This window comes from Lactuca saligna, chromosome 5, assembly GCF_052625555.1.
Source record: "Lactuca saligna cultivar CGN05327 chromosome 5, ASM5262555v1, whole genome shotgun sequence".
Classification (NCBI taxonomy): domain Eukaryota; kingdom Viridiplantae; phylum Streptophyta; class Magnoliopsida; order Asterales; family Asteraceae; genus Lactuca; species Lactuca saligna.
Window position 1 is genome coordinate 247,089,006 of NC_136421.1, and position 16,804 is coordinate 247,105,809.

At 35.0% G+C, this 16,804-nt stretch overlaps 2 protein-coding genes across 5 annotated transcripts; both read left to right on the forward strand.

The window, feature by feature from the left end:
- The first annotated feature begins 710 nt into the window (after positions 1 to 710).
- LOC145047260 (uncharacterized) lies at positions 711 to 4,287 on the forward strand. 4 transcript variants are annotated; one of them, XM_078995508.1, is made up of 11 exons: positions 711 to 1,128; positions 1,367 to 1,427; positions 1,501 to 1,578; positions 1,645 to 1,761; positions 1,835 to 2,080; positions 2,301 to 2,650; positions 2,738 to 2,837; positions 2,920 to 2,979; positions 3,243 to 3,329; positions 3,408 to 3,536; positions 3,857 to 4,287. In XM_078995508.1, exons 1-11 carry the CDS (start codon positions 1,091 to 1,093, stop codon positions 4,154 to 4,156), a joined length of 1,566 nt encoding a protein of 521 aa, XP_078851634.1. In that variant the 5' UTR covers positions 711 to 1,090; the 3' UTR covers positions 4,157 to 4,287. The 4 variants fall into 4 exon arrangements, with proteins under 4 accessions (XP_078851634.1, XP_078851635.1, XP_078851636.1 ...); XM_078995509.1 differs by having other exon boundaries at positions 1,513 to 1,578; XM_078995510.1 differs by lacking the exon at positions 711 to 1,128 and adding an exon at positions 1,135 to 1,265.
- Positions 4,288 to 5,777: 1,490 nt separating this feature from the next.
- LOC145046485 (uncharacterized) lies at positions 5,778 to 7,043 on the forward strand. Its single transcript, XM_078994772.1, has 2 exons — positions 5,778 to 5,886; positions 6,619 to 7,043. Exons 1-2 carry the CDS (start codon positions 5,778 to 5,780, stop codon positions 7,041 to 7,043), a joined length of 534 nt encoding a protein of 177 aa, XP_078850898.1.
- The last annotated feature ends 9,761 nt before the right edge of the window (positions 7,044 to 16,804 follow it).

Genomic DNA, 16,804 nt, shown 5'->3' on the forward strand with positions numbered 1-16,804 from the left:
ACTTTCACCCCTTTTTAGGCTCCTTTTTTGTTCAATTAATCTACAGTTAAAACCATAATACTACAGAAACCCCATACTAAATCTCATCAAATATCAAGATTGGTTTTACCAAAAGATAAAGTCAACAATACGTGTTGGGTTTAAATATTCTAAATTAGCATATATTCTTGTAGCTTTTGGTCTCCCATTTTTTTATATCTTGGTATCTTTTATATATTTTAACATAGCTATAGCCTATAAGATCTATTTACGTAAAAATATTAATTCTTTTCGGTTTCAAACTCTGTTTAGTTTTACACTCAAAAGTCAAACGTACTAACATTAGTTATGTACCCTTTTGAGAACGATTTTAGCGAGGTCAGATTCACAATATGTTTGTGTTTGTATTTATCAACATCCCTCATCAAATTACTGTGGTTTGGTTAGTTAAAAATGTAAGGTCAAAGATTGCATACTTGAAAAATGAAAATAGAAGGGAAAAGGTAGAATAATATTTTCAAGCATTGAATACCAAACACTACAATATTGAATTTTCCATCATGTGTCAAATTTTTTGGACTTGGATTACTCCTTTTGATGCAACAAAACAAAAGCCAACACTTTGCAAAAGGCGCATACACAAAGGTAGCATCACTTTCGAAGACTAGTGACTGATCGAATATATTTACATTTGTTATAGTTTAACTTTAACACATTAACATTCGTGTAAATCAAAGTAACTGTAAATATATTTGATTAATGTAAAAATGCTGATATAGTTCAAGAAGACATGCATGAGCTGCCATTGTTACAGAGGAGGATAGCATGTCATTCAGAAGCTTCATTGTTTTAATTATTAGTGACTTTAGAAAAAACCCGTTTGAATTATTAGTTAAAAAAGTCAAAATTTTGGAGAATCAATGATGGTTTTAGGCTTACTCTGTTTCAAAACACGTCCTCTGTTCTTGAGGGATCTCGATTTTGTTGTCCTTCTTGTTGTAGTTGGTGATGTAATGTTAAGAATATGTGGTCTTTATCGCAATTAATGATGATTCATTAAAGTGGGTCCATCTCCAATTCTCCTATTTCTTTTTTGAAGTTTGAAGCAAACATGGAATCATTTGTTTTCAGGCACGAGTACTGTAAGAGGTATTCTTCAATCTTCACACGTGTGCACACCTACTGTTCGATGATTTTCCTCTGCGACTTTCTTTAAAATGTGCTTTGTTAGCGACAATTTACGTATCAAAAAGCTTGCGTTTTGCTGTTTATGATTGAAACCTTTTGTATGTTTTTAATACAATTCCCATTCCAGATTTCATTTGTTTGAAATTTTTGAAAAATCAAGTTTCTCTATTGAACCCATTTCTCTTCTTTAAATGTATAGAGAGCGAAGAATCTATGAACATAAGCACGCAAATTTCACATCTCCTAAGCATATGAAAATGGTGAGATTTATTGATCTTTTTCTAGTATTTTAGTCGGCACAAGTCTTGATTTTAGTATTGAATCGTTCGATAGTCAATGAAACAGGAAAAGAATCGCAAAGAACACGGAGAAATTCAATTCCAGAACACCAAAGACTCGCTAAACAAAGAGGTAAAAATTCGAACTTTCATTAATTCTCTTACGTTCAATAATCATCTATTTGGGATCTTTTATCAGATTCTACAACTTCAAAAGGAACTCAAAGATCAGTTCATAATACGCAAAGAATTAGAGAAAGCAACAGTTAATCAACCTCATTTACATGATCCCATCAATCAAGACTTACTTCCGAAGGTAAAAAAAACTCATTTTGCGCATATATTTATCAAAAATTCGTTCTTTTAAGATCGGTTCCCCTGCTAATCAGCCCGTTAAAGATCTGATCAAGGAGATATCTATACTGGAATTCGAAGTTAAGCATTTGGAAGAGCATCTCCTCTCAATGTACAGAAAAGCTTTCCAAGAATACATAAATCCATCACCAAAGAAATCAATTGACGATTCTCATGTTCTTCGAAGCCACTCTTCACTTTCCTTAAGAACCAAAGCTCTTGAAAAAACTGTTCATGAAGCTCTAGAGTCGTACCATTCATTGCCATTAGCAATGCTAGAGGTAACTTTACAAGCAATCAATCTTTAAGGACTAGTCGGAAGGACAAAAGTTGCAGCTTTTGTATCCTACCCAAAAAGGTGAACAATATAGGACATGAACAGATGAACTAACTCTATAGTCTACACGCTACTCAAAATTACAATTTTTTTTTTTTTTTATCGAAATCTTGAGTCAAGCATCACAATTTGAATTCTTATATATCATAATACTGATTTACCAGCGTTCTACGGATGATCTCTCAAGTGTTAGTCTAGCTGAGAATCGTGATATTTGTATGTCTGCAAATCGGCTTTCTGAGGAGATGGTGAAATGCATCTCTACCATATACTGTCAAATTGCTGATCCACCATTGTTGAGTCATGGGTTCCTTTCATCGCCTACTGGTTCTTCACCACAAGACCAGTTTGTTTTATGGAGTCCACAATGTGAAGGTGAAACAGCATGGGTTCATAAGGATTTTGAAGCATCAATGGAGTTCAGTGAATCTTGGTCAAGCGTGGTTGAGGTGCAAGGTATTTGCAGAAATGATCAAAGATCGAGTAATGTTGAACATCAAGAACGAATCTTTAGGCGAGTTTCAGACACCCTTTAGGTTTTTTTATCCGAACCCATGTTTCTTTCATGCCTAATGATCCAAAAAATGAGATCTTTTTGCAGGTCTCTAGTTTCGCAATTGGAGCAAGTTGATCCTAGAAAGTTGAAGCCTGAAGAAAAGCTAGCTTTTTGGATCAATGTTCATAACGCGCTCGTGATGCATGTAAATATCACAAATTTTCTATTCAAACGTTAATGTGATTCTAGGGAACTTGATCCATGACAATGCTCATGTTACATTACAGGCATTCTTGATTTATGGAACTCCACGTGGTGCTTTGAAGAGGATCTCTTTGGTCTTGAAGGTAAACCTATAGTCTTGTTTGTCTTTTTCGCATAAAAAAATTAAAGGAAGTTCAAAAAATATTTAGGAAAATAACAACACGCTTGAAGGAAATTGAAGGAAAAGTTTAATGATGATAAATTTGTAAAAGTTTAGACTTAATGGGAAAACCTTATTTCCCAAATTTTCTTGCACTTTGTACATTAAGTCAAAAATAAAAACTTATATATAGTTTATCAGATTAAGTCCGACCTCATTAAGTCCGTGTCTTTATGCGTGTTTCAGGCTGCATACAATGTGGGTGGTCATGTCATAAGTGTTGGTGATATCCAAAGAATGATACTAGGATGCAGGTTACCTCATCCAGGACAAGTAAGCTTCACCAACTATTAAAAATTTAAGTGTTCTTATGGTTCCCAATGAAACTAATGGCACTTTTCTTGCTTGTAGTGGCTTCAATCTCTACTATTCTCAAAGCCTAAGTGCAAATCCAATGGTGCACAAAAAGACTATGCGATAGATCACTCACAACCTCTCTTATACTTTGCACTTTGTTCCGGAAGCCATTCTGATCCCATGGTATGCAATTTTCGATCTTGAATTCCTAGACTGGACAAACTTTCTAAGGCTATTTTTGATGATGATGAAAAGGAGAATGAGGGTATTTACGTCCTTTGCACATACAAGAGATTGCAATCGAGATCTTGTCCTCCTAGGTTTTCGGACGAGACAAAAAATTGTTACTTTTGTCCTATTTACATAGTCTCAATCTTTTCAGTTCAATGCATGTCAAACATAATACAACATTTTCTTCTTGTATTGTCATGTCTTGTAGTTGGTAATCATGGCCTCATGGGCATTATTTATTATTATTATTATTATTTTTACGTTATTTTCAGGTGCGAATCTACACACCAAAGAGCGTTTTCCAGGAACTTGAAGTGGCAAAAGAAGAGTACATTTATACAAACATTAGAATAAAAAAAGGGCAAAAGTTGTTTCTCCCAAAGCTTGTGGAAATGTATGCGAAAGAATCAAGTTTGTGCATAAACGGGTTGATGGACATGATTGAACACTATGTCCCCGAGTTTTACTTGAGGAGCTTCAAGTTGATTCGAACGAGTAAATCTTCTAAGAAGATCGAGTGGGTCCCGCATAACTTCAGTTTTCGTTATTTAATTTTCTCAAAAACTGTATAAGTGAGATTCCTATGCTTCTTTAGCATATATGATCCGGAGTTGTTTATGTTTCTCTTGCATATGTAAAGTTTTATAGCAAGAGATCAAAACATGAAATTGCATAATTAATTTCCATATTAAATATTTTGGCATGGTGAAAGGTGAGTTGTCTTTCTCCTTAAATTTATTGAATGGTTATAGACGTTTAGTTGCAGAGATTTGTTTTTCCTCAAAGGGGTGCAAATGGTATTTGTGTTTGATGATTTGGTCTTAGTTCAACGTTTTTTTTTATTGTCACTTAATTAACAATTTCAAAAATATTCACCGTTTATGAGAAGCCTTGCCAATGCTATGGTTTCATCTTAGAACCTAAGTGTTTCTAATCTTTGATAATAAAATTTTCTCATATTTTTCTAATCTAGATGGATTAGTTGGTGGTGACGTTGTTATGTGTTGAGCTTTTGTTCTAGAATCTCATTCTATGAGAAATAGAATGTATGCTTATATGTTGTTCATGTTGTAAGGTTTCCATAGAATCACAAAAGTTTTATGGTATCATAGCCAAGTGTTCAGATTATTTTGTATGTTGGTTGATCTTGATTGTGGTTACTAATCTATGTGTGGAATTATTAATTATATCTTAAAAAAAACTTTATTGTTGAAGAGTTAAAGTTATCAATCGTCAAAAACTTGACTAAATGTTCCACGTGGGGATCACATTTATATCGAGAGTTGCTTTCTTTTCTTTGGCATTAAGCAAAGCCACGCAAAGGTGCTTTTTTTTCAACCCTGATCACTCAATCACCGTTAATAGCTTATTATAAGACTACACGGTATGAGAGCAGTCTGAGACCGCATTTTGTGCCACATGGACCTGGATCACCGTCCTCAGATCGCGGTCTGGTGCGGTCTTGGCTGCAGTGCAGTCCTTCAAAGTCGTATTCTGTGATTGGCTGAGAAGAATTGGGAAAGATTGCCGGTGGTTGTTGACTATTTAATTTTTTTTTCTTTTGCTTTTGTTTTTTCTTTCATATATATATATATATATATATATATATATATATATATATATATATATATATATATATATATATATATATATATATATATATATATATAGATCCGGTAAGAAATTTTTTTGGTAGGAAGGTAAGAAATTTTTTTTCGACTTATTTTTTTGGTCAACAAAATAAATGAATCATTAGATGAATCAATAATAACATGATTCAAAAAAAAATCCCGAAAAAACATTTTGATGATTCATTTTTACGATGATTTTGTTGATATTCACTAAAATTGTCATAAAAGTGATTTTTTTCTAGATTTACCTAAAAATGAATCATAAAAGTGTTTTTTCCGGATTTTTTTCTTGTGAATCATCTTACTTTTGAATCATCTAATGATTCATTTCATTTTTTTCCTAAGAAAATATGTATATTAAAAATTTCTTACCTTCTTACCAAAAAATTTCTTCTTATTTGATCTTTGACTATATATATATATATATATATATATATATATATATATATATATATATATATATATATATATATATATATATATATATCAACTTCACTTTTTTTTCACAACACAATTTTTTCTCTCTCTAATTTTTTTTTTAAAAATCACTACTCTCTCAAAAATGTCATCTTCTTCATCTCCTGAAGAATTTCAGACTATTTTTGATACCGCTATTGCGTGTGTTCAAATGGCGGAACAAACATATAACGTTGTATGTAACAACGCAAGCTGTAAGTTCTCAACAGAGAACACAAATATATATTTGCAGAAATCGTGAAGAAGCCAACCAACGTTTGGTGCAAGACTATTTTGCAAAGAATGCCACTTACCAAAGGTATTATTTTCGTAGGCTTTTCAGAATGCTCAAAGGTTTATTCGAACGTATAGTTGAAGATGTAACGAGGGAGTGCAATTTTTTCCAACAACGCTACGATGCTAGAGGTATACCCGGTTTCACCCCCTTACAAAAATGTACGGCCGCACTTCGTCAGTTAGCATATGGCAACCCGGTCTCCATTTTTTCTGCAAAACTGTGATTCGGTTTTATGGTCCAAAATATTTACGTAAGCCTACACGTAATGACATCCTGCAATTGCAACTTCATCATGCTAGTGTGCATGGGTTTCCTGGAATGCTAGGAAGCTTAGATTGTCTCCATTGGGCATGTGAAAATTATCCTACAGCATATCATGGACAATTTACCTGAGGTGATCATAGTCACCCAACAGTCATCTTTGAAGCAGTTGCATCACAAGATATGTGGATTTGGCATGCTTTTTTTGGTTCTCCTGGTTCGCTTAACGATATCAACGTCCTTAATCGTTCACCAATATTTAACAACATATACGATGGATCCGCACCAGATTCTTCTTTTCAAGTGCGTGTGACGCCATATAAGTATGGTTATTATCTGGTCGATGGAATCTATCCTGAGTATGTTGTGTTTGTTTAATCGTTTACAGTTCCACATGGTTCTAGACGAAAGAAATTCAAGAGAGCTCAAGAAAGAGCTAGGAAGGATGTTGAGCGTGCTTTTGGAGCTCTGAAGAAACGGTGGTTCATATTGAAAAAACCAGCAGCTTATTTAGGCAAGGAAAAACTTCAAGAAATCATGTATACATGTCTTATATTGCATAACATGAATATTGAAGACGAAGGAAGAGCGACATGTGCGTTTGACAAGGAAGAAACTATACCAGAGACACAGCCAATAGAAATTGGTAGCGAAGAGTATATAAAAAAGAGAGCAGAGATATGTTGTACTAAAACATTTCACAATCTTCGCAATGACTTGGTGGAACACATTTACAGGGTTCAAAACATTAACCTTAATTTGGATCCACCGGATTACCTCGAAGACGAGTTCTCGGAGAACGACTTTATGTAGTTTGCTTTAGTTATTTTATTTGTGTTTTTTAAGTTTCTAGGATTATTTAAATGTCATGTGTGTGGTTTTTGTGTTTTATTTTATTATTATTTTTTTGGTAATGCAATGTAATGTTTTTTTTATTTTATTTTCAAGTAATGAAAATTTATGTTTTTTTTTATTAAAATAGAAGTTTTATTAAATTAAAATAGTTAAAAAAAAGAAGTTTTATTAAATTAAAATAGTTTAAAAAAAAAGGAATGTGTGGCAAGAAACCACACTTGAGTGGTAAAAATGACATGACGCTTATGTGGTGGGGGAGAGAATGCGGTTTCGGTGGCACCACACCCTCCAGCCTAATCTTCTTGTTTAAGTTGCGTAAACTCTGTAAGTTTATAGTAGATTGACTCCTGGCTTTCGGTGTTTGTCTGGTGTTCGTAATTTTACACGTAAATCTTTGGTGGTGTCTTTGGCAAAAGGTCTTTTCTTAACACTTTTATATTTGAAGAAAAGACTTAATGTTTGTTTTTTTTTTGGGTAAAATGTTTGCAATCTGCGAATCACATTTGTAGACATTTGCAGTAGAAGAGGTAGACGAAACGTTTGCAGTATTAAAAAAGAAAATTGTTTGTTTTTTTAACATCCACATGCTACTTAAATAAACTAAAATGTAAATAAACTGACTTTTTTAAACTTCAAAGTAAATTTTTAATATTTTTATGACGTTGCTATAAATAATAAACAAATCTGAATCAACTTTGATGTAGTATTGTATAAAAGTAAAAATAAATTATACAAATTAATGTATATATTTGATAAAAATCAATAATTTTTTTTTTGCAAAGTTATATCTAAACATTGTAATTAAGAATAAAAGAATTTGATACATAAATTGATGGACATAAACTTTGATTTTTTCAATTAAATCAATTAAAAATGTATCATAAATATTTTCCTCAGAAATTGACGATACTGTATTAAATAATGTTTTATAAAATTTGATACAACAATATAAGAATATATTATGTTTTTTTTCATAATTATATAAACAATTTCAACGACCATTACTGTAATAAATCGTTATTTATAAATTTGTCAAAAATCTATGTTTTTCTCGTCGAATTTTTTTTAAATATTGTAATTTTTTTTCAAATTCTTTATCATTAATAAAGTTGAAATAAATATAAATTAAAAAAAATAAAAATATATGTGCTTTTTAGGCTAGAATATATCTTAAGATGTTAGAAGACTCTGCTCCACATCTGCATAAAGTAAAGGGCGCACAGACACTTTTAGGTTTGCAGTCTTCAAAAAACAAACAGTTTGCGAAGGCTAATGTCTGCATGGTGCAGATAGAAGAGGCAAACAGATTTGCAGACAAAAACCAAACAACACCTTATTGTTTTTCGTAAGACAAAAGACATAAAAAAATCTTTTTGACATTTTGTTTTCAGAATAAAAAAAAACTTCTTGTTTTGGAAGATATTTTCCAAAATTCCAACCCTTCCCTAACCTGATATTTTATATTTTAAACTAATATTATTGTAAAATGTTTGGATCCTTTGGGTATACTTCACCCACGTTTACAACAATTGGTATCAGAACTTACAGATTTTAGTATCAGTTTATTGGGATTGGTTTATCAAGTGATTCATCATGTCTACGATGAAGCATGATATTCCCCGGTTGGCTCGACACATTAGGTTTCTTTTGCGGAAAATAAAGATGATATATGTACCGATAAAATGGATTTACATAATTCATTTTTGGTTTTTGAGAAAATGACCGCTAAATGGTCTTAAGAGGAAAAGGAGATGAAAGATTTTAAGGCTTTATGTTAAATTCGTTTGTACTTGTCAAATGATGTCTTACAAGATGTATTGAAACTTGTAGCTTCCTTAAATGATGCCTCACAAGATGTATTGAAACTTATGGCTTCCTTATGCCTAAAATAGATTGTTTTGAGAAGTTTGACAAGTTTTCACTTGTCAAACTTTAGTGACTTCCTTATAGCTAAAGTTTGAGCAATTATTGATAACTAAGAACTTACCAAACAACTTGCATTTGAAGTAGTGATTGTTAAATCTCAAAATGAGTGAAAGGAGCTCTTTAGCTGAACATATATCCACATTCAAAGAGTTAGTCGATTACTTGAAGAATATGGATGTTGGATATGGAGATGAAGATTTGGCATGGTCTTATTGTCATTATTTCCCGAATCTTATAGTCATTTTTATGATACTATAAATTATAGTCATGTCAGTCTAGTTTTAGATGATGTTTTGACAACTTTTGGATTCAAAAAGAGAAATGAAACAAATTACAGGTGGTGGTTTCAAGTGTTGTGAAAGTCAAATGTTTAAATGTTAGAGTAAGAATGATAGACAAAGATAAATACTCAGGTTGTAAAAAACACTCGATGTTAGTTTATCGGTGGACTAATGTTAAAAGATTAATCGGTTAGGCGGGGATTAATCAAGGGATTAAGAGAGGACCTTAAATTGATCTTTCAATGAATTTAAAAAAATTAAATATAACTTAAATCATAACAAAGTTCGTAAATACCACTAATATCATAACAAAAAAATGTTAATATGATTATTTGACCCCAATTATTCCTCAAATAGTTTCTTTTGAAATAAAACTTCTTCAAAGTGTTAAAACTTTATCGTTTGCTACTGCTTCGCTCATTTTGTAGACATGGATTAATCGATATGCAGTCGGTCGGGTAACGCCTAAGGATTAATTGGAGATTAATCGAAACCTAGTCAAGATTTTTACAACACTAGTAAAGAGTAAGAATGATAGACAAAAAGAGAACTGAAACAATTGTCGAACGGGAGCTAGTACATAAATTTTGGTAATGGAAATGAGATATATGATTTTTCATATTTTTAATAATGTAGCATTGGAGTTTAAGTTTTGAAGTGCCAATCAAAAACTGTAACTGGTCCTCGGATAACAGTCAATCATCCAGTCTAACCTCATTCAACATACACCTAATTCTCAATATGTTTCTATTTTGATTAAGACTTTGATTTTATACATATGAGACATGATTTGGGACTGGATAGTGGTGCGCCTACCATATGGAAAGGCATGACACACTTCATTTAGGGCGTAACCCACCTTAGTTGGCAAGCAAACGCACTAAACCCTAGAGATTTCCTCGGAGACATCTCCTTTTGCAAACCCTAGCCTCCTTTTGTGTTCTCGAGTTGAGTTCATCCTTTTTGTGAAAACTTGAAGGTTAAGGAAGTTCTCTTTGGTTCAAGGAAGGTTGATTCCAGACTAGATCAAATGAGTTCACCATATTTGTAGACCATTATGAGTATAAAGTTCTAGTCTTGATCTCTACTTCTTTAAATTTATTGTTTGATTAGTGTTTTGATCCCTTTTTGTCCCATTTCATAATGTTCTTGGAGATTGAAGAGCTCCATATCCATTTGAACATTTTGGATTGCTTTTTGGACCTTTAGAAGGTGGATAAATGGAAGTTCATGCATTTCCATTAAGTCGTGCATGGGATTTTTGTCTTTAAGGTCCCATTATGAGTTAGGGTTTGAGATTTGAGAAGTTTGGACCATAGATCTGGATAAAGTTGGAAACTTTATCCATTAATATCCTTTGGAGTTTCATATTTGAACGATTCATCCTTTGACTGGAAGGATTAAGGACTTAATACAAAAGATTTTGTTAAGTCGTAAAGCGCAACACACTTCTGGAGGCCCCGGTGTGCTCTTGGAAGAATCCATACTAGTTTTTCATTTTTTTCGGGTATGGAGCACCCAGTCAAGGTTACAACACGCCTGTCGTCGACCATTAATTTTTTGACCAATTTGACTTTTGGTCAAACTTGGAAGGGATTGAGTTGTAAACTAAGGTTAGACCTTTGATATGTCAGTAGATTCACATAACTGATACTTGAGCATTCACATGTGTGTATCTTAAGCTTTTTTTTAATGAGTTTTCTCAATATATCTTGTGTGACATTGTATGTATAATGTGGTAGGTTGGATGGGTATTGTTAGGGTATGTTTGTGTGTTTAGGATGGTTAATCTATTTGTTTGGTATGTGTTGGAACCTAGTGGAAGTTGGTTGTAATCCTTCAAGCTCACCAACAAAATGTTGGTACATAAGGGAAGATGTATGTAAGCCTTCAAGACCCACTAGGAGAATGGCTGGAAGTTCAACAATTCTTTAGGATAATTGCTTTGTGCTTATAGACCCACTGAAGTGTTGACCATGAGCTTTGTTTGTATGCATTATTTATGTAATGTGATATATGGTACTTTTGGGAACTTACTAATCTTTATGGTAGTTGCAGATTAAATATTTTCCAGGTAGTTTTGCTGATTTTGGGATCGACCCAATTTGATTGTACGATGTATGTATCATTACTATTTAACACTTTAGACTTCCATTGTTTTCGATGATTCTATTACATGGGATTCTATGTATTGGTTTTATGGTATAAAAAGAACTTGGTATTTCTATGTTTATGGAAAATGGATGTTTTACTTATATTTTAAAAAGAAAATTTTGGTTTGAAATTTGGGACGTTACATAATAAGCCATGAGTTCCCTTTAATAGGAGGTATACACACCCACTGTCTGAATGTTGTGGTACATAACAACTGGATCCTTTTATCAATTAAACGAACTATGATAAATTTTACCTTATCAAAGTTGGTCTTAGTATTCATTGATATGTGATACGACTACGACACATGCTACATTAGCAGATAACGGTTACACACGAGCAACCAAATTGTAACACTTGATTTAAAGTACTTTTCGGTTTAGACCCTTGGTGTGTAATGTTTTGTAGAATTGGTCCCAAGGGGGCAGATTTTCCAACTTCAGGAAAGTTGAAGTACGTTGGGTGTACTAGTGCATGATGGATCGGGGGTTCAATCCACGTACTTGGGAGTACATGGAGTATGCATGGCTCATATGAAGGTTAATAAAACCCTAATTTTTAGGGTTTGCACCCTATTTAAACCTTGTGATAGCCTCTTTTTATCATGTTTAGCTAGCCTCCACCCTACCTTGTCTAGAAATCGAAACCCTAGTGTGTTCTTGAGAGTTTTGAGCCATAAAGTGTTTGTTGGAGCTTTGTGAAGGAGACGAAGAATTAGACCATTTGGAGTTTTGCTTAGAGCTTGAGGATATGGAATTCATTCATCATTTGCCATCATTGTGAGGTAAAAAACTCCCATCTTGCTAATCTATGATGCTTGACCTATTTTTGGTGCCATTTTGTGCTTTTGAGTCCTTGGAATGATTGTTGAGCCACTTGATTCACTTCATAAGTGATTAATGGTAGATGTAGGGTTCTTTTGGTCCATTTAACCATAAAAATGCAAGCTTTGAGGTTTTTATGGACTCATGCATGTGTTAAGACCTTTGTTAAGTTCTTTTAAGATTTAGAGCCTCATTAAGCCTTGTATGCACGTAAAGTTGCCAACTTTACGTGTAAAGCACCTTAAGGAAGTCAGATCTGAATGTTAGGTTGAAGTCTTAACCGAATAAGTGGTTAATGATGGAAGTTGGCTAATCTGGGGTGTACGTTGGGCGTACAAGCTGGTACACTATGCATACAAGCCCCAAAACGAGTAAGCTTAGCAGTGGGTTTCAAAATTGTGGGTTTTTCGGTATTGGTCCCATGTTGGACCTTAGGAGTCTAGGGCTATGTTGGCTCATCAGAATTCTATTTTTAGGCTGATGTTATTTTATTGGACTCTCTTGGTTGAAGGCCTATGAAGGGATTTGGGGCCAATTTGGAAGATTGGGCCATATTTGGGCTTTGGGTGATCATTTTGGAATTTGGGCCTTTTAGATAGTTGGCTTGGTCCTTGGCCTTGGGTCGAGTTTAGTAATGGGTAAAAAGATCTTTTACCATAGTTTAGACTCTTTGTGTGAGTTGGGATCCAATTTCTAATGAGATGTTATTTTGTGATTGATAGCGCGAGGATTTTTTGCGGATCTGCAACCATAAATTTATCTGTAGGATTTAGCAGTATGAAGTGAGTTTCCTCACTGTGTTTAGTGATTCGAAAGCACCAATTCCGGCATGTGGTTTATTGTGTTAGGATGCTAGGTGCCTCCGTGGCTCTTGCATAAGTATGCGTTGCTATGTTACCGAGTGGGGCTTGATGCCCGGTGGGGCCCGATGACTGTATTGTATGATATTGTTTTGTGATTATTATATGTGTTTATATGTTTATGTATTTATATGCTTAACGGGCGAGGACTGATGCTAGGCTTGGCCTGATGATTGATAGATATGTATACCAAGTGGGGCTCGATGATGGGCTGGGATCGATGCCTGGCAGGGCCGATTATGTGTTTGATATGTATGGTATTGGTTATTTTGGAGAACTCGCTAAGCTTTGTGCTTACGGTTTTTAGTTTATGTTTTAGGTACTTTCGGATTGAAAAGGAAGAGCCCGGGATGATTGCAGAGCACACACCACCTTTTTTTGCATTTTGAGATTTACTCTGATATGATATGATGTAGTGACATACTTTGGTCTTTTGGGTTGTATGACAATGTTTTGGATTAGTGTTTTTATAAAATTAAAAATGAAATTTTTGGTTAATGTTTTCGGGACGTTACAAGTTGGTATCAAAGCCTTAGTTTGAGCGATTCAGACATACTCTCGGGTGTGTCTGAACTCAAACTGAGGGTTTGGTAAAGTTTTTTGAAAAGAAATGTTTTTAAAGAAAAGGGTTTTCTAATACAAGAGAGGGTGTGGTGCATGCAATCGACCAAGCTCAAGTAAGTTTTCTCAAAATACTCATACATGTTATTTATTATGATTTGTATTGTGAATCTATGAACCGCATGCTAGTTACGGCTAAGGATCTGTTTAGTGTATGCATGATAGAATTCTAGGAGAGATTCCTTTGTATGCCTATTGTATGAGCTTGTAGACTTGCATGCTAGTACTGATCAGTCATTGTTAGATTGACCGGATATGTGATGCCTTGTAGCCTAGGAAGCATGGGATGCTAGATTAGGAATATGTATTGGTATCGGGGATTGCTAAGTGTATGCTTTGAAAATTGTATATGGTTAGGATCATATAACCCTATTATGATTGATTTGGCCTTATTTCATGCTCCTTGCTTGGTTATGGTCTTAGGGTTTAATCTTCTATTCGACAGTTTATTTGATCCTATATTGTGTATAATTTGCATGCGTTAGGCAACCAGCAGCGAGAGTGGAAGTTCCTAGCAGGAGTTATTGTATGTGACTTGGATGTTCTTGGTTATTCTATGGATTTTAGTACTACTACACGAATGTTGCTTGCTTTGTGTTTTGTGGAACTCTTAAGTGATGTAAGTTAGCTACTAAGTGAATACGTCAAGTTACATGTGACGAGGGTTGAATAATCTCAGAGTGACGGATTTGACCTATTGCACAAATCTCGTTTGAGTCTAACTGTTGTAGGGACGAGTCTTTTACTTGAAGGATTATGTAATATTTGTTGTATGTGATTGTATTCATGGGGTACAAAACTGACATTATAGGGAGTTCTTCAGCAGCTGATGGCAGTGTGCGGTCGGAAACCTAGGAAAGCCTAGGAAGTGCTTCAGTGGGTTTAGTTGTGTTCTTTAACGAGCATTTGTAGTATCGGTTGAGAATGTGACTTAGAGGATTCGGGATGATTCTCGAGGAAAGTGTATATAGGTGTGGAAGGTAGTATTGGGGCCGTACTACTGAAAGCACAAGATCCATACTCGAATCGAGGAGAGTCTTGGAGAATCTAGGATACCTGTGGGATGAGGATTTTTGGGTATGATCTGATCATTTGTATGGTTGTTTTTCAGAATGTTGATGATCTCTTAGGAAAGAGGTTCGGGTTAGAGTTCAGGCTCAAGTGCATGTACTGAGCTGACAATGAGCACATGCGGGAGCTCATCTCGTCGAAGATTACCCGTGATATTTTGAAGTGGACTCCTGTGATCTTTGGTTCGGTCAAGGAGGAGATTTTGGAACTCTTGGATGGTCATCTCGGGGATTTTCATACCGAGATTGTAGCAAGACGGTTGTGGTCCCTACTACTGCTAGCTCTTGTCATATGGGATCAGAAATGGGTTATGTATCATATTTTCAGGAGGATCGATACCATGATTGGATTGTCACAGAGGTTTTGCGAGCTTTACACGAGGAGTTACCCGACATCATTGGACTTGTCACTGATAGATTGGTCGCCAGGTTCGAGGGTCGGACCTTGGCTAGTCAAACGGTTGTTGGGATGGTCGGGGTAACTCAGGAGCAGGAGATTGGTTCGGATAGGCGACTGGTGAAGAGGAACCGAACTCATAGTTCGACTCGGCGGGAACAGTTGGACGCTGCCATGGCTTGTGTTAGAGACCTAAAAGGCCGTAATGTTTTCATGAAGGATGAAGGGGCACATGAGTGTGTGAATGACAAGTCGAAATGCGGCAGATACGGATGGAAGGGCCACCTCCGCCAAGAATGAACCCTGTAGGATGAAGGGGCACATGAGTGTGTGAATGACAAGTCGAAATGCGGCAGATACGGATGGAAGGGCCACCTCCGCCAAGAATGAACCCTGTAGGTAGAATTGTGTCATCGTTGTCATCAACATGGTCATATCAGGGTAAATTGCCCACGCTTAGTGGTTAGGGTAGCTCAGGTTCCATCGTAGGTGCTTCGACAGGAAGAGGAGGTTGGGATTTCATCGGATGTTATTGCGGGTATATATTTTTGCTTTCCTCTTGATTATTATTAGTATTTATATTGCTTTGGGGTCTTATTGGGTATGGGTAAGCATTATCTTTGGGTTAGTTCTCTGTTATTGCGTGGGTTATATCATCAAGAGTTATGTGCCATTTTACATGCAAGAGTCATTAGTGGACTCTTTGTGTGAGTTGGGATCCAACTTTTAATGGGATGTTATTTTGTGATTGATAGCGCGAAGATTTTTAGCGGATCTGCAGCCAAAAATTTATCTATGGGATTCAGCAGTCTAAGGTGAGTTTCCTCACTGTGTTTAGTGGGTCGAAGGCACCAATGGCGTTAGGATGCTAGGTACCTGCATGGCTCTTGCATCCGTATGCGCTACTATGTTACCAAGCGGGGCTCAATGTCGGGTGGAGCCTGATGAATGTATTGTATGATACTGTTTTGTGATTATTGTATGTGTTTATATGTTTATGTATTTATATGCTTACCAGGCGGGACCTGATGACTGACAGATCTGTATACCGAGCGGTAGGGCCGGTCCTGAAAAATGAAATATTCTTAAAGGCCCAGGACGAACATGAAAAAAATGTCCTTATCTTTATTATAATTTTGTATTTTTAAATAAAAATATATAATCAAAAAAATTGAGCACTATGCAGCTGCCCACTTTGTCCTCCCTCGAAACCCCCCATGCCGAGCGGGACCCGATGGTAGGCGGGGTCCATTATGTGTTTGTTATGTATGGTATGGGGTATTTTGGGGAACTCACTAAGCTTTGTGCTTACGATTTTTAGTTTATATTTCATGTACTTTTAGATCGAAAGGAAAGAACCCAGGATGATTGCAGAGCACACACCGTATTTTTTCTGGATTTTGAGATTTACTTTGATATGATATGATATAGTGACATACCTTGATCTTTTTGAGTTGTTTGACAATGTTTTGGATTACTGTTTTTATAAACTTAAAAATGAAAATTTTTGAGTTTTATTTTCTGGACGATACACAAATCAAAATATTGAAAATTTCTAAGGTACTTTAACTATAATTTTTTTAAAG